Source organism: Trachurus japonicus, chromosome 3 (genome assembly GCF_045865225.1).
Source record: "Trachurus japonicus isolate A0001 chromosome 3, Traja_1.0".
NCBI classification, from domain to species: Eukaryota; Metazoa; Chordata; class Actinopteri; order Carangiformes; family Carangidae; genus Trachurus; species Trachurus japonicus.
In genome coordinates, this window is record NC_140909.1 from 2303264 (window position 1) to 2329932 (window position 26669).

General features: G+C 39.9%; 1 protein-coding gene across 1 annotated transcript in view; it reads right to left on the reverse strand.

The window, feature by feature from the left end:
* Window positions 1-1829: 1829 nt before the first annotated feature.
* Window positions 1830-26669, reverse strand: part of LOC146989399 (coiled-coil domain-containing protein 81-like) — a 29349-nt gene continuing 4509 nt past the window's right edge. The window contains exons 7-17 of the mRNA XM_085773001.1: window positions 25517-25616; window positions 25311-25394; window positions 19477-19552; window positions 18885-19031; window positions 16034-16135; window positions 8011-8180; window positions 6903-6981; window positions 3916-4026; window positions 3067-3176; window positions 2816-2941; window positions 1830-1995 (exon numbers count right to left, since the gene is read on the reverse strand). Of these exons, the coding sequence (XP_085629127.1) occupies window positions 1857-1995; window positions 2816-2941; window positions 3067-3176; window positions 3916-4026; window positions 6903-6981; window positions 8011-8180; window positions 16034-16135; window positions 18885-19031; window positions 19477-19552; window positions 25311-25394; window positions 25517-25616 (1244 nt within the window). The 3' untranslated portion in view covers window positions 1830-1856. The remainder of the gene's footprint in view (window positions 1996-2815; window positions 2942-3066; window positions 3177-3915; window positions 4027-6902; window positions 6982-8010; window positions 8181-16033; window positions 16136-18884; window positions 19032-19476; window positions 19553-25310; window positions 25395-25516; window positions 25617-26669) is intronic.

A 26669-nucleotide genomic window follows, 5' to 3' on the forward strand; every position in this document is an offset into this window, starting at 1 on the left:
GAAAACATGACAAACAAACAAACAATAGAAAAGAAAAGAAAAGAAAAGAAAAGAAAAGAAAAGAAAAGAAAAGACCCTCCCCTCCCGATTAGTCACCTTTATAACTAGTAGGATCATGAATGAGGAACACAACCAAAAATCTTCGCTCTTGTTCCGAGCTGCTTGGTGGATTGGATGATAACACTCTCCCACAGTAAGTTTTTTTTTACCAGTTTTACCTTTATTAAATTTATTAACCAGCTCCAGAGTCCTATAGTTCTGGTTAAATCAATGACTTGTACCTAGTTCCAGGGAGAATGGAGGCTCTCTGCTCTCTGATTAGAAGCGAGTGTGTAGTCAACACGAGGAGCAGCAGAGTTTGGGTGGTTCAAATCCTAATGAAGAACAGTTTTTTGGACAGTTGAAACTCTTTTTGGGGAAATCAGAGAAGTGGGTGTTGCATGGAGTTCCCCTGTGCACCAAAAGTGCATTATTACACTTCTTATATTCATATACTACCTGCTGACCCTAAACTAAAGTATTAAAGTATTAAAGGACTGGAGCCAAACAGTCTTTGTGGAGGTTTCAGGGTGGATCCTCTTAGGGGAAGTGTTTCTGTTTCACCACCCAGTGTGGACACAATAAGACCTGTCCATCAAACCTGAACCAGGCACTTTATTGTTCATGTGTTGGTACGGAGACCTTGAAATGCCTCCATGAGCTCATTAAGGGAGTCGATGCTGCACAGAGATCTGGGACCGCTGCCAGGAGTATTACAACACAACACACCATTTTTCATGTATAGGAACTCCCTTCAGTGCACGAAGCCATGAAGCCATGAAGCCATGAAGCCGTCCTCCCATATCACAGCTACAAACCCTCCTCCATCTTTATCTTGTTTAAATATCTGCACTCCTTTTTTTCCGCTTATTTCCTCCTAACTTTTGGTGATTAACAGGGAAACCCGTATGATTCATAATAGTTTCTCTTTCTGTTCTCCTTCTTCTTCCTTATTTCCTCAGTGTCTACACAACACTGCAAAATTTTACTGTAAAAAAGTCCAAATCTTACCAAGAATATTTGTCTTATTTCTAGTCAAAATGTCATTTCTAGTCAAAACTCATTATGCTTAAAATAAGACTCATCACATAAGAAGTAGCTTGTTTTTTGACACTTTTTACTTCTTTCAAGCATATTTTCACTTTTCAAAAGTCTGACAGTGGAGCAAGTTTTTCTTCCTTATTACAAGCACAAAAAACTTCCTTTCACTGGCAGATTTTTCTACTTATTTCAAGTGAAAATTTGTTTGGAACAAGTGAAAATTATCTAAACACAAATTACACGAAATGACTAGAAATGAGACATTTTGACAAGAAATAAGACAAATATTCCTGGAAAGGTCTGGAATTTTTGCAGTGAATGTGTATTCTCCAGCACAGACATACAGTACTAAACTCCGGGGTCAGATGTAGGACGGTCATCTATCAGAACAAAGACAGAAACCACAGTCATGAATTCTCAGAGGATAACATTTCCAGAACACGTAATAAATTCCCTTCATATGAAAACAGACGTGTTTTTACTGAACATAATAACATGACCTCTTCTTGTTTGCAGAATGCTTCATGGCTGCACACTCACTGAATGAGCAGAGAGCAGAGATTTGTTTGTTTTATTTTATTTATTTATTCATTTTAATCTTTATATTATAATTATATTTCATGCAATAAACAAACTCTGCAGACTAATTCACAAAATACACAAAATACAGCACAGCACCTAAACAAAGTGTGCTTCTGCTTCACATTGTTTTTTTCAATCTGAAGTGACCAATCACACGATGAGTCATGTTGGAGTAAAACTTGTTCTTCTGTTGATCAAGTCATGAACTGAGAGCCGGACAGATGATGAGAGTCCTTCCAGATGTTGCTCTCTCCACAGTTCGACCTCCTCCTCTTGCACTGACGGCAGCGTTTGTACTGAGAGAGTTTATCTACGAGGAGCTGACCGGCAGACCTGAGAGACAGAGACAGAGACAGAGAGAGAGAGAGAGAGAAGAAAGAATAACAGAGGAGGTGTAAACACATGCTGCATCTGTCAGGAAGTAAAGAGACAAAGTTCAAGTGTTGAGCAAATTCTGACGACAGAAACAAAAACACATTCCTTACCAGAAACGATCAGGTGCTTTTTACTCTAAACTGAAACTCATCTGGACCGCGAGTTTTCTTTTCTATTGATATTAATTCACATTACAGTAAAGGGATAGTTCAACATTTTGGCAAATTGGCCCATTGCCATAATCCCTATAGTCATAGCAGTAGGTTCGTTACCTTTAATTGTCGGTGCAAGCTGTTTTTAGAACGGCGGAGCAGAGCCGTGAGCTGCTCAGAGCTACGCTACGGAGGCTCATTATGGGATTTCTTGGTTTCCCCTCATCAAACTCATCAAATACACAATCCAACAACTCCACAACGCTCTGGTGGACAAGTTGTGAGCTGCACATTCACCACGCTATGAGATAATAACACAACGTTACCAGACAGAGTTGTTTTAGAGGGAAATACATGCAAAACCACTGATGCACGTTGCCTTCAGGGACAGTTTTTCATCAAGCAGTCTCTGTATTAGAGTCTACAGTCTACAGTCTCTGTAATAGCGTAGCTCTGAGAAGCTCACGGCTCTGCTCCGCCGTTCTAAAAACAGCTTGCACCTACAATTAAAGAGGAACGAACCTACTGCTATGACTATAGGGATTATGGCAATGGGCCAATTTGCCCAAAATGTCGAACTATCCCTTTAACATCCAGGTCAACCAGAGAGAGAACCTAGGTCAGACCTCAGCAGCCGGCGCTCCTCCTCCTCTCGTTGGTGTTTGAGCTTCACGCTGCGACTCCACTCGTCTTCCAGAGACTTACTGACGTCTCGCTTCTTCTCACAGCGATGAACACAGTCCAGGATCAGGCTGAAGAGACGCAGAGACAGAAAGACAGAGAGACAGAGAGACAGAGACACAGATTATCTGCAGCTTTTCTCCTCCACACCCTCTTTATTATCCATGACATTTATTTTTTTTCCCTCTTCACTCACTCCGCTTTGTTAAACTTGAGCATCTCCCTCTCTCTCTCCAGCTGTGCTTGGCGTTTGTGCAGCTCTGCTTTTTTCTTTTGAGCAGCTGTGGTGAAATTTACTTGGAAGAGCTGCAGGTTTATACAAAAACACCACATCATCATCATCATCATCATCATCATTATTCGCTTCAACATGCTGCAGAGCAATTTAAAAAAACAGAAACATGCATTTGAACTAAAAGAAAAGAAAATGGTAACACTTTACAATAAGGGTTCCTTAATTAACGTTAGTTAGTACATTATTAAGCATTAATTAACTGTTTACAGATGTATTAACAATCATTATTATGTATTACTTAGGATTAGGAAACACATTCATGAATGTAGCCTATTAGTAAGCAGTTAATCAATGTTTACTACTCAAAGTTAGTTAATACATTTAAAAGTTGAATAATGTAATTAGTTATCATTATGTATGCATTACTCAGCATTAATTAATACATTAGTTCATATATTAATGCTTAATAATGTACTAATTAACGTTATTAAGGGACCCTTATTGTAAAGTGTTACCGAAAATACTGTACCTGTATTTTACTGTATGAGTATTTGCTTTTAAAAAAAAATATATTGATAAAGATAAGATATCATACTTTAGCTCTACTTTTTATTTTGTGATTCTGTTAGTTGAACATTTCTCCTTTTTGACACTTTTATGACATAACATTTCTGTCCTTGTCCTAAAGTAGATCTGAGTGCTGCCGACAAGTTAAATTTAACTATAATGAAAACAACAGAGTTCATGTTTTTTTTTTTAGGTCTCAATAAAAGGCATTGTTTCATGGCGGCAGTAAGAAACAGATGTGACCTTGTGCGCCCTCTCGCGGCCTTCTGCGTGGCCGGCTGCCGTCTCACAGCGGCTGAACCAGCAGCCGTCGGCCCGGCGCTGTGGAGGCTCCGGCTGCTTCTTCACCCCGACCTGCAGCACAGAGCTCACTCACACTCTGGCCTCATAATACTACATCATTTAATTATTTATTACCAGTCATAACAAACACAGTCCTTCTTTACTGTGGCAAAACACTCACAGCCCTCTGTTACAGATGCTCCAGCTGTGCTGCACACGGGACACACATACACACACACACACAGCTTCATATTTTCTGTGACAGCTCATAAAAAATAACTAACAGTTAATTGACTATTACCCAGGGGGCAAAGCAAAAAAACAGACACGGAGCGTTGTAAAAGGTTTGACAGCAGAAATGATCTCTAGGAACTTCAAGGATTAAAACCTGGGTGGACAACCCGGTCAACTAGCTGCTGGAAAGCTACAGGGGCCAAAACCCCTTTCTGGGGTCATTTTGCTGGCGAAATTATGTAAATGAAAATATTTAGGTACTACAATGGCATCATACAACTATAAAATTTGGCAGAGAGTATCTTGACACATAGGGGGAGGCATGAAAAAAAGATTCTGGGGTTTGTTGCAACTGAATTTTAAGATATCACCCTCAACATCCCAAAAAAGACAAAAAAAAAGTACTGTTCGCCTGACAAATTCTCATGACAATTATTATTTTTCAGCACTTTATGGAGAATATCTATGCCTAACATGTATATAGAAAATTTCCTTAATTCATAAGCTTCCATATGAGTCCAAGATACCCTTTCAACTAGCTACTGGACAGCTACAGGCTGTCTCCAAACAATGCAACACCTGTTGTGAAAAACTACATGTTAACTGGCCTGATCAGAAACCATTCTATTTCTGGTCTCCCCAAAGTGAACAGATAGATAGAGAAGACCGTTGGCCACAGCAAGTGGGGCTTTGGAGATAGAAAGGCTATCTAGGACTCAAATGGAAGCTTATGAATTAAGGAAGTTTTCTATATACATGTTAGGCATAGATATTCTCCATAAAGTGCTGAAAAATCATAATTTTCATGATAATTTATCAGGCGAACAGTACTTTTTTTGGTCTTTTTTGGGATGTTGAGGGTGATATCTTAAAATCGAGTTGCAACAAACCCCAGAATCTTTTTTTCATGCCTCCCTCTATGTGTCAAGATACTCTCTGCCAAATGTTATAGTTGTATGACTATTTATGCCATTGTAGTTCCTAAATATTTGCATTTACATAATTTTGCCAGCAAAATGACCCAAGAAAGGGGTTTTGGCCCCTGTAGCTTTCCAGCAGCTAGTTGACCGGGTCGTCCACCCAGGTTTTAATCCTTGAAGTTCCTAGATATCATTTCTGCTGTCAAACCTTTTACAACGCTCTGTGTCTGTTTTCCAAAAAACTGGGATTTTGCCCCCTGGGTATCTGACGTTTTTTTCTTTCCTTCCGGCCTCATATTTCACTTCACAGCGAGATTAAGATAAAGCCATGTGATGAACGTGACCGGCAGGATGGGCAGTGGTCTGTGCTGCTGCCTTCCTTTGACCTTTGACCTTCCTCATCCTGCACAACTCAACACAACAGTACTGTACATTTCAAACCACCTTGACTTGACCCAGTGTTGATGTTGGCACTCTGCAGGAATCAGCAGCATGAACACAAGAGTGTATTTTTAAATCACCACAGTCAAACATCATATTGAAAACCAACTGTTATGTAAATATGTAAAAGAGTCGTTGTGTAACTTCTGCTGCTCTGGGTCTCTCCTTTAAAGAGGAAGTATGCAGGATATTTACACAGATATACACATGGTAACATGGTAGATGATAAATAACCTTATCCACCGCTTCTTGGATTGATTTCTCACCGGCTTCGTTGTTGGAAACAGATGCACATGGAGGAGAGGAGGGTTAGAGACACAGAGGAGGAGACACCAGACCTGGAGACACTGTTTTTTCATGCACTGATCAATTTTGAGATTTCAGGCTTTTTTTCTTCCTTAACGTGTCTTCTTTCAAAAAAAAGTTGAAAGAAATGGTAGAAAATCCACATTAAGGTTTTTATTTTACTTCATTTTGTCTCTTTCGTCAGTAGATTTCTCCTAAATTCACCAAAAGTTACCAGCTACTGTGACATACTGAGCTGTGCCTGTTATCCGACCCATGTCATCATTGTAAAGCTCTTTCTCTCCTGAACAATGATGTGGGCTCCAAAAATTGTTGTTTCCTCCGTATCTGCAACCAATCGTAGAAGTATGATTGACAATAACAATCTATGGAATTTTACAGTCCAAGCCTTTAAAGGCCGTTTTCTCAGAAAGAGTTTTTCAGACTCAGACTCTGAGCTAGAAATCTCCACCTCAGCAGCACTTACAGACACCAAACCTTCCCGTTTTATTCCTTTCTATATTCTGAAGGTTTTTACAGAGGGGATTGTTGATATATCATTTACAGCCTGATTTATACAATGTTTTATTACTAAAAACATGGAGACATTAGATTTTTTATGGCTGGTGACAGTATTTTCTCATTTACAGAGTGATAAAAAGAGATATCCAAAATCCTCCTCTGTAAAAACTTATGACTCTAATATGTCAACAAAATAAAACAAGAAATTTGAAAGTAGCATTATCCGTTGTTCAGATTTCGGTTCTGGAAATATATGCAAATTTGCGCATATTTCATTAGATATTGCCTCATTTACATATTTAAACATAAAATTTGACAAAACTTGTAATACAAAAAAATTTTGTCTTAATATTAGTGATAAACTTGGGAAGTTTCATGGTGATATCTGTTAGTTTATTTATTTTTTTTACCCTATTCACCTGTAGTGTCTCCCCTTTAAAAATAAAAACGGCTGTTTGGTGTTTGTTGGTGTGAAGTAGCAAAGCATCATGGGAGTTGTCTCCATCACTGTTTGTGAAAACTTTACAACAAAGTGTTTCCTTCTACCTGAGAGTCCAGAGCCATCTTGTAATGTTGAGTTCTCTCTTGTTTCTGTTGGAGCTGTTGGGCCTTCTTCAGCGCTATGCTAAAACACACACACACACACACACACACACACACACACACACACACACACACACACACACACACACACTCTGGTTAAAGGGATAGTTCACCCAAAATTCAAATTTCAGTCATTACTTTGACTCACTTTGATTATCACGATTGCAAGCTCTCATCTGTGAGACGCGAGCGATGTTTGATTTATGGTGGAAAAAAAACTATATTTTGATCGACAAAATATTGAAACAAGTTTTATTTAAAGGGATAGTTCACCCAAAATTCAAATTTCACTCATTATCTACTCCCCCTCATGTGGACTAAGGGCTGGGAGAAGTTTCAGAGTCCTCTGTGCCTTCTCTGAGTTACAGCGGGGCTCCGTGCAGCACTGCATGTCCATATGACGGTTGAGAACGGAGCTCACTTTTCTTCGTCCAAAAAGACACACCAAAAAACATCCAAATACCTCCATAGTGCTCGTCTGTAATGTCCCTCTTGTATTGAAGCCCCGAAATGCAATTCAATACAAGAGGGACATTACAGACGAGCACTATGGAGGTATTTGGATGTTTTTTGGTGTGTCTTTTTGTTACGTAGACAGTTGGTATCCATTTGCAACCGTCATATGGACATGCACTGCTACGCCGAGACCCCCTGTAACTCAGAGAAGGCACGGAGGACTCTGAAACTTCTCCCAGCCCTTAGTCCACATGAGGGGGAGTAGATAATGAGTGAAATTTCAATTTTGAGTGAACTATTCCTTTAAAACATAGACTTATTTAATTATTTTCGGAACAATTTCTCATGTTGGGGCTTCAATACAAGAGGGACATTACAGACGAGCAGCATGGAGGTATTTGGATGTTTTTTGGTGTGTCTTTTTGGATGAAGAAAAGTGAGCTCCGTTCTCATATAGACATGCAGTGCTGCACGGAGCCCCGCTGTAACTCAGAGAAGCCACGGAGAATTTGAATTTTGGGTGAATTATCCCTTTACTCTTCCTGCTCTCACCACAGATGATGTGTACCTGTGTGTGTGTGTGTAGCAGACTCACTCCTGGACCAACTGCACCTGGTCCAGCTGCTCCACCAGCAGCCGGTTCTCCTGCTCCTGAGCTTCTCGCTGCCGTCGACTCTCCATCTGGTTCTGGAGCTCGTTCATGTAGCGATGCTGCTGGAGCCTCTTCACCGGGGTCAGAGGTCGAGTCGGGAAAATAAACGAAGTCTGAAAATCCAAGAGTTTCAAAATGTGATTTAAAACTTTTAGTAAGTAATGATCAACTTATTATCATCTGTGTTCAAACCTCTTTGTGTCGTAGTTTTAATTCATCTCATTAAAGCTCAAAGCTCAAAGCAATCCTCAACAAAAGTAACCTAAAGTAAAGAAACGCTGGTCGGCTCGCCCAGCATTTCCACCACCACTAATAATAACAAAATAACCATAGAGACAAAATGATATTGTTATGAACTCCCCTGGGAGATGTGAAGCAGGTGAAGTGTAAGGGCCAGGTGAGGTCAAGGTAGACTGATCCACAGATACACAACACAGAAACATATCAGGAGATGGGAGGTAGCTCACTTAACCCAATGAGTGGGCGGAGTTGAGTTGACCCATATCACCTGGGCTGGAGGCGGAAGGGAGAGACGACTTCCGGGGTTTCGAGACGAAGAGCAGCCGGTGTCCATGAGGAGAGACCACACTGGCGACACCCACACACCCACACACCCACACACCGCACCGGAGTCACACACCAAATGAACTAAGAACCAAGTGCCGAGTGGAGCGAGCTGCCCGGCCGTGGAGCTGCTGTGGCCGTGTAGCGACGGGGACGCCCTGAGCTACGGCCGGGTCGTACCGGGCCTAGAAGCGGTAACTACGGAGCGGGTAAGTGAAGGAACTCCCATGCTCAGGTAGATACACACACATACGGACAGGTACACAAACTCACGTCTGTGCATACACTTGAGAGGGAGATAACCACAGGAGCAAGCGGGAGGTTTCAGGACAGGCATAGTTTAATAAACGAGCTAATGTTATATCTTGTCTCATGTAATGCAGTCCCGTTTGTCCGCGTGTGTTACAGATATATTTATCGAAAATGGGCCCATTAACAAGTGTGGGTAACGTATATTCATCCACATTAGCGTGAGACTTTTTTATTATAACCAAATAAAAACTCCTCATTGTCCCTTTAAATCTCATTTAAAAGTGTGTTTGGCTGCACAGTAGATATGTTGCTCAATGCCTCCAGATTCCTGGCTGGCATACGCAATATTAAATTTGCACTTTCCATCACCACAGTTACCACATCTTGACAAAGTAAACACAACTGAAAACTAATGTCTATATGACGTTGTTGCACCACCTGCTATGAAGGTCACAACGTTTAATGTGTTTGTCCGTCTGCTTGTTGAATTTACAGTAAGTACTCAGGAGTCTCAAAGTATTTACATGAAGATATAAACAGTTGAAACAAAACAGTTTCTATAGCTCCACTTAACTGTAATATGAGTAATAATAACAGTATTTCAGTTCCTCTGTGGTTGTTGTGAAACATATTTTACATCATTATCACACTGCAGGGAGCTGGTACTGACAACAACAACAACAGATGAACTGTTTCCCTCCTCTCTAGCGTTGTAGTTCTCTTGGTCTTGTCTCAGTATCGGTCGAGCTGGACTCAAAGACCAGTCAAGACCACAGACATTTGCAGTTAAAGAAGATGTTTCTTTTAACTGCAAATGTCTCTGTGTCTCTCTCCCTTTGGTTTCTGTGATGTGATTCAATAAGTTCCAGGCAGATATGTCGGCACAGCAGAAGACGATAGAATTTGTCATTTCTGTGTGTTTTACTGTCCTTTCTATGACTCTATAAGACAAAAACGGTTTAGTAAGGTTGATCCAAATAAAGAATTTGTGTGGTTAGACGATGCTGAGAAGCTAAAACATCTTTTTCAGTTATTTGCATTTTCTTTATTTCTTGAAAAGGCCTGGGCAACGAGACGAAGTGCGATATATAGTTGTTGAGTACTGAAAGTAGGTCTGAAATTGTTTATCCATGTGTCACACTTGGACTGTCTCATTTTTTCTTGTATTTGTCATTAAATGTGTCTTGTAGTCCCATATGGGATGGGCCACAGTGGTGGCATGACACGGAAATAAAACATTCATTCATTCCAGATAATTCAAATAGTTGTAGGCTACTAAAGTATCTGCTTGTGTAACCATGGTAACAACTTGGTGTCACCATGACAACAGTGGGAGGAGACTTCAGCAGGTTCTGTGCTGTGTTTGTTCTTCTGTTCAATACAAACTTTGTTCACATTAAATATGGTTTAGATTTTACATCAAATCATCTTTTCTTTGTAGCTGAAGAGGAATAATGTAAATATCAAGACACATGGTATCTTCCTATATGTAGTAACCAGGGGGTCGATTCAAGATGGCGACAGGACCAGACGTGCTTTGATTGTGTCCGCGGTTCCATGTAGGAATTACTGCACAAACGTTGTTTTGGACTTCTCTCATTACCAAATGAGGTGAGAAAATACTTCTGGAAGACTTAAAAGCCGTCACAAACTGCTTACTCCGACAATAACCGCACCTATATCATAACGAAGTGGAACTAGCAATAGCCGCAAGCTAACAATGAAAAACTCCGGTGACGTTGAGCTGTCTCAGGTTGAAAATATGGAGGTTGCTCTTAAAGATAAACGAAACGCGAAAGAAATGCATTCTTACTCTTGCCGAGCTGACTCAGGGGAAGAATGCATTTCTTCTCCGAACACACCAATGAAGCACACTGCTAAGAAAAGCAAAAGCAACTGGAACGAGTCAGAAGAGCAGCCGTCACTATACGAGCTACAAAACACAATCATCTCAGCTGTCGTCGAGAAGATAAATGAAAGGGCAGACAAAACGGATAAAGCTGTTCATTACAACACCGTCCAAATTGACGGTTTGAAAAAGTCACTGGATTTCTGCCATCAAGAAGTCGTTGACTTAAAGAAACAAAATGTGGCCCTGAAAAACTCATCTGAGACACTCAAGAAAAAAGTGGACGACTTGGAGCAAAAGGTGAATGAGACAGATCGCTACAGTCGACGTCATAATCTCCGTCTGCACGGCGTTCCTGAAAAAGATGATGCCAACATCAAAGCACAAGTCCAGGACATCTGTCGAGCTGTGCTACCTGTGGCGGAGGCTGGGATGGTCGCAGCAGCAGTGGATGTTGCTCACAGGATAGGAAGACTGAAGGATGGAGGAAAAGACCAGCCACCGCGTCCAGTGATCATCAGGTTCGTGTCCAGGACGGCCAGAGATGCACTATGGAAAGGCTCCAAGGCTAACAGCTACCTGAAGAACCACCGACTCCACTTCAAAGAGGATCTGACCGCAGCCGACCGAGACACACGCAGTCGTTTATGGCCAGCGGTGGAAGCAGCAAGGAAGAAGGGTGACAAGGCCTACTTTGTTGGAAATAGGGCGTTTGTGAATGGCAAAGAAATAAAATAAGTTTGACAGGTAAAGTGAAATGTAGACAGAAGTAAAGTGTACTGCTATGTTCTGGAATTTTTATTCCTACTGTTTTATAGCTTTATAAAGTACACAATATATTCTAGTGCAATGATTCCTACAGTTACAGTTAACAGTCAAGAAGAGAATCTAACGATTGTTTAAAGTTCATTTTTTTCTGTTGTGTTCTTAATGTCAATTTCCATTCTTACTGTAAATGCCAGGGGGATTAGAAACTTGTTAAAGAGAAAATGTTTATTTTTGTATTGTCAAAACAAAGGTGCTGATTTTTATTTTATACAGGAAACTCATGCGTCAGAAGAAGATAGGTCTTTTTGGAGGAATCAATGGGGAAAAAATGTATGGTTTTCATTTGGAAGTAACAGATCAGCAGGAGTCGCTATATTACAGGGAAATTTTAAAGGTAATATAATTAAACATCTCTCAGACAAGGATGGTAGATGGATAATTCTTCTTGTGGACATAGATCATTCTCAATTTCTCATTACAAATATATATGCCTCTAACAACAAACAAAATAACAAAATTATTTTTTCAACTTTAGAAGATAAAATAAATCAATTATTACTAACTTTTCCTTCTGCCAAGGTACTATGGGGAGGTGATTTCAATACAGTACTGGATGATTCCATGGACAGATGGCCCCCAAAGAACAAAGTAGGGAATGAATTAGTCAATATATGTAATAGAATGGACCTCATTGATATCTGGAGACACCAAAATCCAAACCAAAACTCATATACTTGGTCAAACAAGGACAGATCTCAACAATCTCGGTTGGATTTTTGGTTGATCTCCTCAGACATTGAAAATAGTGTGGATTCAGTTATAATAGAACCTGCAGTTTTTACTGACCACCAAGCTGTCGTGATTAAGGTCAACACAGCTTCATTTAAACGTAACCCCAATAGAGATTATTGGAAATTGAATAAAACATTATTACAGAATAAACAATTTAAAAAGGAAACCCAGGATATTATTGAAAAATTCTGGAGACAAGCTAATACAATAAACAATTTTGGAAAATGTTGGGAATTAATGAAATTTGAGATTAGGAATTTAGCTATAAGTACTGGAAAGAGAATTGCTAAAAGTAAAAGAGAGAATGAATCCCAAATAATAACAAAAATAATGAGATTATCTGAAAAAAAAAATCTTTCTGAAATGGAACTTGGGGAACTGGCAACTCTACAACTTGAATTGGACAAAATGTATGAAGATAAAGCCAGAGGTGCCTTTATTAGATCCAGAAGGAAGTGGTTAGAACAGGGGGAAAAGTGTACAAAATACTTCTTCAATTTGGAAAAAAGGAATTATGAGGTATCTTCCCTATCTAAACTAAAAATTAATGACCAGATATGTGAAGATAAAAAACTTATTTCTCAATACGTTGCCAATTTTTACCAGAAATTATATGCAGTTGATAATGAAAGTGGAGACAACATTGATCTATTCATCAAAGGGATTGAAAAAGAAATCAAAGGTATTAATGAGGGATTTAAATTAATCTGTGACCGGAAGGTCGATTTGGTGGAGATTCAGAAGTGTATTGGCTCCCTTAAAGACAACAAGTCCCCTGGAAGTGATGGTCTGATAAATGAATTTTATAAAACGTTTATCAAGAACTTGGCCCCATTTTTAGTTGCTGTATTTGAAGAAGCCATAGACAGAGGGGAATTACCACCTACCCTTCGACAAGGCCTTATTAAACTGATACCTAAACCAAAAAAAGACAAATTAAGTATTGAGAATTGGAGACCAATTAGTTTATTAAATAATGATGCCAAGCTTTTTGCTATGATATTTGCAAAAAGACTAAAGCTAGGTTTAGAAGATATAATTGATGAGGAGCAATCAGGTTTTATGCCTGGCAGAAATATATGTAATAACATCCGTTTAGTTTTAGACATGATTGATTATAATGATTATGTTTTAGATGATAGCTTTATTTTATTTGTTGATTTCTACAAAGCATTTGATACAATAAGTCATCAATTTATGTTTAAAACAATACACAGCTTTGGTTTTGGTAAGAGGTTTTGCAAAGCAGTTAATACACTTTATAAAGATAGCAACAGCTCTATCGGACTTGCCCATGGCACTACTCCAAGATTTAACATTAAACGCGGTATAAGACAAGGTTGCCCTCTTAGTCCCTTTCTTTTTATTCTCGTCACGCAAATTATGGCTATACACATAAAAAAAGCTCCATTTAATGGCATTATGGCGGTAAATAGAGAATTTAAATTATCACAACTTGCTGACGATACTACAATTTTTTTATCCAATAAACATGAAGTTGCCAAAGCTGTCCAATGTATAGAGATGTTTTCCAAGGTATCGGGTCTAAAGATAAACTTAAGTAAATCAGTGTTGTTTCCACTAAAAGATTGTGACTTGTTTGAGATAAATGGTATTCCTGTTAAGAACACGTTCACATATTTGGGTATCATGATTAATAAAAATGAAAAAGCCCGTAACAGCTCAAATTTTGACCCAATTGTAGAACAAATTCAAAAGAAATTTAACATGTGGTTAATGAGAGATCTTTCATTAAATGGCCGAGTTTTACTTACCAAGGCTGAAGGAGTGTCACGAGCTGTTTATGTGTCTCTGACTTTGGGCTCATCTTCCGTAATATATAGAAAACTAGATAAAATTTTATTCAACTTTGTATGGAGAAATAAGTGTCATTATCTAAAGAAAGAGGTATTATGTAACACGAGACAAAATGGGGGTCTAGAGGTCCTAAGTTTTGAAACATTAAATAATACTTTTAAAATTAAATGGCTTACAAAATTAATTAATGAAGAAGATAATATTTGGAATGCTTTCCCTAAATTCATTTTTAACTCAATTGGAGGACTTCATTTTCTGCTAAAATGTGATTATAACCCTGATAAATTACCTGTGAAATTAGCAAACTTTCACAAGCAAGCTCTGTTGGCTTGGAAAATGTTGTACAAACACAATTTTTCACCTACGAACTATTACATTTGGAATAACAGGAGTATTCAGTATAAAAAAAGATCTTTATATAACGAAAACTGGTTCAATAAGGGTATTATTTTAGTATCACAACTCATGAAAATGGATGGTCAATTGTTACTTTATGAGGAATTTATTTCAAAATTTGACTTAGTAGTTACTCAAAAAGAATACTTTATAATTTGTAATGCTATCCCAAGAAATATATTACAACTTCTTTGTGGCTCTGTAAGTGATCGTTATATACCTGCTCCTAAAAAAAATATTTTTCTTGGAAATGTTGATATTACCACCAACAAATGCACAAATAAATACATTAGAAATCTTTTAATAAATGGTAACGTCCCTGCTGTTAATATGTTTTGGAAACGTCTTTATAGGGATGTAGATTGCAAAAAAATGTGGGTGATAGGTAATAAGTTTTTCATAAATAATAAAATCAAGGAGGTATCCTTTAAAATTATACATAAAATTTACCCAGCCAAAAAAACATTGGAACGTTTCAAACTTGATATTGTATACTCCTGTAACTTCTGTGAATTTTTTGATGAATCCATTGAACATTTATTTTTTCATTGTGTATATTCTCGTATCTTCTGGTTGGATGTACAAAATTTTCTGGAAAGGAAAGCTGGTCATTCAATCAACCTACAGGAGAAGGACATTTTTCTTTATTTTGATGGTTATCAAATGGACAGTGATTTAATATTTTTTGTACAGCTTGTTTTATTTTTAGGAAAATTTCATATACACAAAAAAAAATGGTCTGATGGAAAACCGAACTTTGCACTTTTTCTAAAGGAACTATTTCAATATGGCACCGACATCAAGGGACTGAAGTTACAAAAAGCAGCGAAAACCAATCTTATTTTGGACAAGTATTTATCTCTATGATAACATAATTTCTTTTTTGCAATTGATACACATATTATCTTTCTTCTTTTTTCTTTTGCTTACCTGGCACAACAGTATTGTTATGTACAGTTCTGTGAATAAAGTCTAAAAAAAAAAAAGACAAAAAAAAAAAAAAAAAAAAATATATGTAGTAACCAGATAGTTATTACATAGTAATCAGATAGTTATAATGATCCTGTTCCTTAATACTATGTATTGCTGATGCCCTATGATGTGAGCACTAAGAACTGATTATATTATGAGCACTAACTACCTTGTGCCATCGCAAACGTGTGTTATGGCCTAACAAATGTATATTTATTAATGTGTCTTTGGTATTTTAGCTCTGTTGCTCTTTTTTAAGGTTGACCTTTATCATCAGGCAGAGGGACTGGCAATGAAAACTAGCTTATTTAGCGAACTCGGGTGCATTTACATTTGTTTTTTTACAATGTTTTATTAATGTACATTGTCCCTTGTCAAATAAATTAAACTGAAACTGAATTAAGAGGACTGGGACTGAGCACAGTGATGGTCTTGTAAATGTTCTTGCTTTGGTTTGGTCTCGGTCTTAGACTTGGTCTTGATTCTGTCTCGGGTTAGATGGTCTTGACTACAACACTTCTCTGTATGTGTTAGTTAGAAGGATGTTGGACTCACAGGGAACAGAGGAACAGACGTCGTCTTCTCTTTCTTCTCTGACATTTGCAGGTTGAATGTCGCAACTTGCTTCGCATGTTCGCGCTGCTCGTTCAGCTTCACCTGCAGGACGAAGACAGGAAACAGAAAAACTCCTCAGTCATATTCACATCCACTGAGTTCAGTTTAGTTTAGTTTGGTTTATGTGTTTATGTGAAAAGTGACAATGAATATTCATCCAAAAACCTTGTAGCACAATGTAAATAAAGGCTAATTTCCATCTGTAAACAGCAGGACGTGTTCTCACCATGCAGAGGGCTTCAGCTCTGTAATTAACAGTTGGAACATGCTGATGTGTTTTAGAGGCTCTTTGTTTTACTGAGCCATAAAATATCAGAACAAACACTATGTAAGCAGTTTGTTTGATTCTCAATTAGGATTTCCCAAGTGCCCCACACTTCTCTCCCAGTGTGGAGAGGGGGATGAACCTCTCCTTGTTTGATGTTGTCATAACATACTGTAAGGCTTTTCTCACTTCTGCTTCTGGCTGTTTCAGCGTTGGCTTGACAACTATGATTATGTTTACATCACTTTTAAGTTGATGGAATGAAAAAAGTATTTTAAAAAGTTGGATTAGAAATAAAGAGTATGTCTGAATATTGAAACATTTTCCAGCCATCCCCCTCCTCACCTACCAAGGGTTTGGGGATTTATTACAACCCTTTGTCTAACCAAAGGAAACAATCAGTAAATAATAAACAATGATCATCAAAATAAAGACAGAGTAACAGCTGACCCTTATTGATTAAATGATCATTCCTTTGTTTTGATTTGTTGATGATTAAACAGACTAAAACCAAAATTTTCCCTTACAAGTTCCAGGTTGCTGAGTCCGCTACTGTATACACTGTACACTTATGACTGTACACACACATTTCTCTTTTCACGTGCTTATAGCTGAACTCTTTTTAAGAACTTAAAACTTTATCTATTTTCTTTTATTTGCTCTTGCTTTTTTGTGTTTGTTTTTATTCTGTTTTATGCTTCTCTCTCTTTTTTTTTTTTAATGTTTTGTCTTTATGTAAAGCACATTGAGTTGCCTTGGTATGAAATGCGCTATATGAATAAAGATGCCTTGCCTTGCCTTGCCTTACACCGTCACACAGCAACAACATCTTTGTCAAATTTGCTGACGACACTACAGTAGTGGGGCTCATCCACAACAATGAGTCTGCCCCTGTCCACATCAGAGGAGATGTAGAACACACATTTCCAGTGACCTCACCTGGTCCACCAACACCACCGGCCGCCCTGGTGAAGAAAGGTCAACAGCGCCTGTACTTTTTAAGAGCAATGAGAAAAGCCAATCTGCCCCAGAAACTGCTCCAGACATTTTAAACCTGTGCCATACAAACATCATAGTGTGGTTCAACAGTTGCACTGCAGCTGACAGAAAAGCTCTGGACAGAGTCAGGAAGTCAGCCCAGAAAATAACACACACACACACACAACTGCCGTCACTCCCCGACATACTATACCACACCAGATGCCAACAACGAGCACAAAACAGAACCCAGGACAGTTTCCACCCAGGCCACTGTTTGTTCTCACTGCTGCCCTCTGGGAGGCGCTACAGTCCAACACAGTCCCACAGCTCCAGACTGACCAACAGCTTCTACCCCAGCGCCATCAGGCAACTCAACTCTTACACACACACATAGAACTGCCACACGCCTCCCACACTGACACTGACTGACTGCACTTTAAAAATTGACTGCTGCACTTTAGAGGACTGTGCAATATTGAATTGTATTATTGTTCTATTGCTTGTGTGTCTTTCTTTTTTATTTTCACTGATGTTTTTTAACCACATGGAGGTTTGGAGTTTAAAGCAGAAGTAAGCGATCCGGTCGTTTTGGCTAATGCTGCGTTCCAGGCAGGCTTTTGAAACCGTAAATTACAGCTTCGAGTCACGACTTACGACTTTGTAGCGTTCCAGACAACCCACTCGTGTTTCTCCGACCTGTTTTACCTGTGAAAGTCACTATAACGGCCACTCGTAACTTCTGACCCGTGAACTCGTACCAGATCTAACTGGTAGGACTTCACAGGTCGGAAAAACACGAGTTACGGGTTGCCTTGAACGCACCATAACGTCTTGTCAGCCGACGGAGTTAGCAGCTCCCGCCCTCGTCATGGATCTATTGGTCCTCGTCCCTACGTCACCACATTCAGGCGCATCCCTTGGCTGCACACACAGAGAGGACTGCCCCTTTATGCCGTTCTCTCTCCTCATTGGATAAAGGTTGTAGGATACCAGGAAAGTTTTCTCCTGGGCTCAGAGCAGAGCAGAGTGACTGACAGACCCGTGTTTCAGACCAAACACTCTATAGAAGTGATTGCTGTCGGAAGATACAACTATTTAAGACTTATATTAACACAAAAATATCGCTTACTTCTGCTTTAAATATTACATTGAGCCTCATTGAAGAGTTCATACGGATGCGACTGCTCAGCTCGCCATCTTGCCGGTGTAGATACCAAATGTGTCCGGGCTGCCATTTTCGTGTCAAACTGTTCAGAAGAGATGTGGCTTTTGACAAATGAGTCCAATATTTACTATGGGGCGAAGTGACTAACTTCGCCAACATCCGTGGTAGCATCCAAGTAATTGCATTACGCCACCATGTGCCACGTCATCGCCAGTCGCGGCCCCGGACAACCGGAACCTCCACTTAGCGTGTATTTTATGATTTGCTAGAAATGGCTAAAGTTACAGGAAGATAATAATAATGCCACAGCCCAGTATGAAACTCAGCTTCTACAGTACAAATACAAGGCTTTCCTCCATTTTCATGGTGCTGTGCCTCACCTGTTCCTCCTCCACGCTCTGCTGCTCCCTCTGTTCGTCCTGCAGCAGCAGCAGTTTCTCCTGAGCCTCGTCCTCGGCCTGTTGCTGCTCCCTCAGAGACACCGGGACGTTCCTCTGAGCTCGCTGCATGCACAGGTAGCACAGCTCCTGCAACCAAGACGCCAGCTTTCAGCTTTAAATACATACAGGGCCGCGGTTGTTGACATACAGTATTCAAGGTACAATAACAGGGATGGTGGCAGTGACAGTAAACAGTTGAGCACACACTCATTCTCTCTGTGTTTTACTCAAGGAAACATTGAGTTTATAACTGTGTCACCTCACGTAACTAAAAAATCTCCCGTCTGCGGCTTTTTTATACTGAAACCGCCACAGTTGAAAATAACACCGTGGGAACAGAGAGACTAAAATCACAGTGAGTTTGCAGACAGGAAAATGAAGCAAACAAGACCACAGCTCCCTGGACAGAGACAGAGACGTGAGCCATAAAAACTGGACTCAGTCTGTCCACATGAAACTTGACGAGAGTTATTTCAAATGTAATTATTCAGTGTTATTTGGTCTCTGTAGGACCGGAGGCTTCTGGACTCACCTGTCCAGCACGGGCGTGGCCCGAGCAGCCGACATTCACCTGAGGTTCCTCCACTTTGGAGATGCAGGTGTCAGGCCTGGGAGCAGAAACAAGTGTAGTGTATTATCCACCTGAACATTTTTGCTTTAATATCTTCAATTATCTTATGTTTTTCATGGTGTTTTCTTAGCCTAAAAGTTAACGGATATGTCAGAAGTCAGTCACCATTTGGATAGGAACTTAATTTGTGATAAGTAACAGTTTATAGTTAAATGGAATAAATATGAATAAATTCAGATGTTACAAGAGAAAAGGCACACGCATACATTTACAGCAAGATGTTTAGATTAGGTGTCTAGCAGTAGTGTGGAATGTACCCTGAGAAATGTGTTTCTTGTCATCTACCCATCTCTGTGGGTCTGGGTCATAGTTTTGGGGGATACTTGACACTGTTCTTTTTCTTGTAATAGACTCTTTTTGAATGCAAGAAAAGACGTGTCAGCGGTGATCCCTTCTTTTCATCAACACATCAATATACCACACAAGACACTTCACTGTTGTATAATGTGTTCAGACAGAGAGAGAGAGGTTCTCTGGCTTTTACTGGGGCACGAGGCCCAATAAATGAGCTGTGCCCCAGTAGAAATGTCTTATACAGTGGCATGCAAAAGTTTTGGCACCCTGTTGAATGAAGCTTTATTTCAAACATGTGAGTAATATATAACACATATAAAGCACTTGGTCAATGCAACCTTCAGGTTCAGGTTCAGGTTACTTTATTGATACCCAAGGGTAAACTAGTTTTGCAGTCGAGAGTTAAACAAGCAACAGAAAACGAACAATCAAATCAGAAACAGGACATTTAAAAAGAACACATACACATAAAACAAGAGACAGCTTGGGCTCGACAGAAAGTGCTGCAGTTCATGAAATAAATATAAAAAGTAAAAAAAAACATGAAACTAAAAACACATAATTAAAATAGTTTTTAAAAAAGAAGAATTAAAAACACCAAGAGCTAAATTTCCTATAAGTTAAGAGTAAATAAATAAAAGCAATGAGATAAAAAGGGGATACATCGTGCTCCGAAAAGTGACTTGTGCAGCTTTTGTGCAAACTACAGCTTGTTTACCAGTGTTACTGCAGCTGGAACAAAGCTGTTTTTATAACGTTTTGTTCTGCAGTTTGGTATTCTGCAATGCAACCTTGCATGTTTGAAAAGGAGTAGGAAGAAGCATTAGCTTATTAAAGCAGAAGTCAGCGATCCGGTGGTTTTGTCTAACTTCCTGTCAGCTGATGGAGTTAGCAGTCCCCGCCCTCGTCCCTACGTCACCACATTCAGGCGCATCCCTTGGCTGCACACACAGAGAGTACCGCCCCTTTATGCCGTTCTCTCTCCTCATTGGATAAAGGTTGTAGGATACAAGGAAAGTTTTCTCCTGGGCTCAGAGCAGAGCAGAGTGACTGACAGACCCGTGTTTCAGACCAAACACGCTATAGAAGTGATTGCTGTCGGAAGATACAACTATTTAAGACTTATATTAACACAAACATTCACCTTACTTCTGCTTTAACTACTACCCCGTCTCCACTTGGTACTTGTTTAGCCTACTTCCTGTGTGTCCTGTTTCTTTTTTTTTTTTTAATGACATACTCCCAACACAAACAGACAAAAAACAACAACACAATTGCTAGTCAACAATACTGCGCAGCGATGGGTCGCGTCCTGTCTTTTTCTTTTTGGCAAATTCTGAGCAACAAACAGGAGAATAGGAAGACAAGACAGTCGACCTTATAATGTTCATTTTGCACCAGTTGAGGCTTAAACCAAAGACCATTGTCTATTGCACTGAGCTGATTGGCAAGTGGCAGTGCTACGGTGGCTTCACAAACTGAGTAAGCCATTCACTGTCTCGCAGGCAGATTTGAAACCACTGTGAAAAGAAAAATCTGTTTTTGAGGTAAAATTCTAATATCATCATGACATTTGTTTGACGAAGACAATCTGGTATTTTGATGTGTCATCATCATCACCCTTGTTGGGTCTTGAACCCACATCCTCTGACACAAAGAACCTGCTCCGAACTGACTGAGCAAATTGTCTGTGAGTCAGACCTGCTGTGTGACTTCTCAAATGGACTCAGGGAGTCACAAGCCAGGCAGCAGCTGTCAAAATGTCAGAAATTCTGTTATCTAAACAAAAATCTGATAATACATAAATTGCATCTAGACTGCCTTAAAATGTTGGTGATTTGTTTTTAATGATAAGTGTTTTGCTTCACAAGAGAAAATATGATGTTTAAAAATGCCACTCTTACATTGACTGCAGTTGTTCCCATGGGAGCAGAATTCAAAATGTTCTCAAAAATTCAGTTTTTGAGATAAAATTCTGATATTTGCCAAACTTCATCAACCATGACTCCAGAATATTGTCAATTTTTTTCAGGAAGATTGAAAATGTATTTAGCTGGAATTGGATGGTATATGTTTACAGTACTGTTTACAGTCAAACGTTTTCATGCACTGTAGGCTCAATTTTTGTTAATTAAAAATCAGAGAAAGAAAGTTTTGTGGAGGACGGTCTGGAGATGCTCTGTAGCAAGTTTGGTAACGATTGAGCAACAATTGTAGGAGGTTTTATAAGTTCTACAGTTTTTAAAAAAAAAACAGAGTGATGGACTCCATAATTTGTAATAAGTTTAAGTGGACAAAAGTTTCAGCAGTGTTGGGGCGACATTTTGGTGAAAGTTGCAAAAACTGTAGCATGTACCATTGGTTTGGTAGGAATTTTTTTTTAAGTTTTAAAACTTAAACGCTTATTTGTCCTTGGAGTTGAGTAAATCTGGCATGGGGTCGAACATTTCTGTCATTATATTATAAGCACTAACTACCTTGTGCCACCGCAAACGTGTGTTATGGCCTTACAAATATATATTTATTAATGTGAATTGAATGTGTCTTTGGTTTGGTGCTATCGTAAATGTGTCTATTGTCTTACAAATGTATATTTATTAATGTGTCTTTGGTATTTTACCTCATTGTTGCTTTTTTTTTTAAAGGTTGCCTTTTGTCATCAGGCAGAGGGACTGGCGATGAAAACTAGCTTTTTTAGCTAACTCGGGTGCATTTACATTTGTTTTTTACAATGTTTTATAAATGTACATTGTCCCTTGTCAATAAATTAAACTGAAACTGAAACTGTAAAGTTTGGGCGAAAGTTTTCGCCCATGGGCAGTAGGATTTCCTTGTAAGAAGAAAGGAGAAGAAGAAGAGGAATTCCTAGGAATAGTGTCTTGGCCCTAATAAAGAGTATAGAAACACAATGTGAAAACTCTAGTGTTGGTCACACCCAGGGGTCGCGTTAACCGGATATTTTCCGTCATTGACCGTTTTTTTAAAACGGTGACGGAAAAATTTTGAGGCCATCCGTCATTTTGACAGATTGCAATTCACAGCCATGGCCATCTGGCCATGTGCATTTGTTTACAATGAAGCCGGCGGATAATCAATAAATGGAGCGGTGGATAACGATATAAAACATATACAATGTCTCAAAGTCACTATGGTGAGAATTAGATTAAAAAAAAAAAAAACTCACAGCTGGCTGGTGCGCTCAGTAGAAAACGCTGTAGTACATACCCCAGGCCTGTGTGGAGCGTGTGTGGCGCTGTAGCGCTGCCACACAGAAACACCAACAACAGAGAAGAAGACAGAAAGCTTCCCCGCAGTATTCAAACTCCAAACATTACAAGTGGATTAAATGTTGATGGGAGTCGTGTCAGTGCAAATATGACGGTCGATAATGATTTAACGGGCGAGATTCAGCTGCAGTGTCCGAGGGACCGACAGTAGTCAGCTGTTAAGTTACGTAGCTGTAGCTACATAGCGGTGTGTCTCGGTACAGGTAGAGCGGTGTGTCTCGGTACAGGTAGAGCGGTGGGGGCAGGACATCACCGTTTCACACACTCGCCGCACACAACTCTTCCAAAGGTAACGTTAAGCCTTATTTTAATGTATTCTGCCCGCCGTGGCATTGTTTATAACACGTAAAGCTGAGTGGGTTTTGTCTTGTCTGAATTTGTGCTGCATCTGGCTGTGTGGTCTATAGCTTCAGTTGTTTCAGTGATGCGCAGTGGCTGCGTGCGTGCTGCGTAAAAGAGAGGCACAGAGAGAGAGAGAGAGAGAGAGAGAGAGAGAGCGGTGCACTATGCGGTGCCTATGTGAAAACGTGCTCCTTTGGATGTTTTGGTATAACACATGGGTTAGCTTGTTGATTGTTGACAGAAAACTGATGTCATCATCAGGTATTTACGTTGTATTTAGATGTTGAGGCAGAAAGTGACCCCCGCATTCACTGACTGACCCACGGTTAGATGTGCTCTGACGCAGACTCTGCTCCGGAGCATTCTCTGTTCAATTTGTTTGGACTTGATATGAATTAAACATGAATTAAAATTGAATGCTATTGAATATGGCATTATTATCATTTAAAAAAATAGATAAAGTGACCGGTAAAAATAGATTATGACGGAATCTTTATGACCCCGTCAGTCAAAATGACCGGCGACGAAAAAGTCTAGCGCAACCTCTGGTCACACCCCTCTTCTTCCCTGTACCTACTGAATACCATGTGTTTGTTCGCCACTGCTCACCAGGCCCCGCCCCCTCAGGTACAGGTAGGGGTGGGATTATGCAAATTTGAAAACTAATGACATCATTGTCACACAACTGGGGGAACAGCTGGTTGAACCACATGGATTTCAACATGACTGATTCTGTTGTCAAATCTCACATTTTGTGAAAGAGCTTTCAAAAATATATTTCCATAATATGTCCCATGACATGTGGATATAGAAGCCAATTAAATAACCTTCTCAGCAGGTTAATGATTCTGCACCAGGTGGAGACTAGTACCCAGGGGGCAAAAAAAACAGACACGGAGTGTTGTAAAAGGTTTGACACCAGAAATGATATCTAGGAACTTGAAGGATTAAAACCTGGGTGGACAACCCAGTAGCCTTTCTACTAGCTACTGGAAAGCTACAGGCTGTCTCCAAACAATGCAACACCTATTGTGAAAAACTCCATGTTAACTGGTATGATCAGAAACCATTCTATTTCTGGTCTCCCCAAAGTGAACAGATAGATAGAGAAGACCGTTGGCCACAGCAAGTGGGGCTTTTGAGATAGAAAGGCTATCTGGGACTCAAATGGAAGCTTATGAATTAAGGAAGTTTTCTATATACATGTTAGGCATAGATATTCTCCATAAAGTGCTGAAAAATGATAATTTTCATGAGAATTTGTCAGGCGAACAGTAACCTACTTTTTTTTTGTCTTTTTTGGGATGTTGAGGGTGATATCTTAAAATTCAGTTGCAACAAACCCCAGAATCTTTTTTCATGCCTCCCCCTATGTGTCAAGATACTCTCTGCCAAATTTTATAGTTGTATGACTATTTATGCCATTGTAGTACCTAAATATTTGCATTTACATAATTTCGCCAGCAGAATGACCCCAGAAAGGGGTTTTGGCCCCTGTAGCTTTCCAGCAGCTAGTTGACCAGGTTGTCCACCCAGGTTTTAATCCTTCAAGTTCCTAGAGATCATTTCTGCTGTCAAACCTTTTACAACGCTCCGTGTCTGTTTTCCAAAAAACTGGGATTTTGCCCCCTGGGTAGACTGTAGTGCAGAGTGTCTGAGCTCAGGTGTAAAGAGGTGGAGGCTGAATATCAGTTAACAGCTGATGGACACAGAGAGACTCAGTGGGAAGCATTTTTCACCATGACGACTGGCCAGATTACAGGTGTGTGTGTGTGTGTGTGTGTGTGTGTGTGTGTGTGTGTGTGTGCTCACCTTGCAGGGGGGCAGTGGTGGTGACAGAGGAGGAATCTGTCCTGTGGGTAGTTGTGCATGATTGATGTGGCAGCGGGACGCGGCCTGAGGGCAGTAGTAACAGTAGAGGACCCACACTGAGCCTCCGACCCACAAACAACAGCTGTGTGCGCTGCAATCTGAACCCCTCCACTGTGTGTGTGTGTGTGTGTGTGTGTGTGTTGTACTTGTCTGTGGCCTCCGTGGGGGGTTCTGGTCCTGGACTCGGCTCCTCCAACAGGCTGACAGCTTTCATCTTGGCCGGCTGCAGTGGCTGATGGGATTTAGCTTCTCTCTGCAGGGGGGCGACTTGTGCAACACAACAACAACAACAACAAAATCAACACAACACTGAGTGGGTGGGTTCCCTGCTGCAGATCGATCACTATGGACCACTTACACAATGTAATGTGACGTACTTCTTTCTTTAAAGGGATAGTTCAACATTCTGTCAAATTGGCCCATTGCCATAATCCCTATAGTCATAGCAGTAGGTTTGTTACCTTTAATTGTCAGTGCAAGCTATTTTTAGAACGGCGGAGCAGAGCCGTGAGCTGCTCAGAGCTACGCTACGGAGGCTCATGGGATTTCTTGGTTTCCCTCATCATCAAACTCATCAAATACACAACCCAACAACTCCACAACGCTCTGGTGGACAAGTTGTGAGCTGCACATTCACCACGCTATGAGATAATAACACAACGTTACCACACAGAGTTGTTTTAGAGGGAAATTCATGCAAAACCGCTGATGCACGTTGCCTTCAGGGACAGTTTTTCATCAAGCAGTCTCTGTTTTTACCCTGTATTTACCTCGAAAACGGCTCTGTTTCGTAACGTTCCATTATTATCTCATAGCGTGGTGAATGTGCAGGTCACAACTTGTCCACGACAGCGTTTTGGAGTTTTGGGATTTTGTATTTGATGAGTTTGATGAGGGAAACCAAGAAATTCCTTTAGCCTCCATAGCGTAAAACTGAGCAGCTCGCCGCTCTGCTCCTCCGTTCTAAAAACAGCTTGCACCGACAAATAAAGGTAACGAACCTACTGCTATGACTATAGGGATTATGGCAATGGGCCAATTTGCCAAAATGTTGAACTATCCCTTTAAGAAGTTATGGTCCTTATCATAGCGCTTGCTGTATTTAGATTAGCCTAGCCTACAACACTCTCTCATTCTACATTCATAGTTATGTTTGTACATGTTGTTAATAGTATAGTCAGTTCAGTTTGTATTTTTATATATAGTAGTCGAAGCATTTTTTATCATTTAATCATTGATCGCATTTTGCCGTTAGCCGCTCGGCTAACTTAGCCTACACTTTCATTCTTCATTCATGTT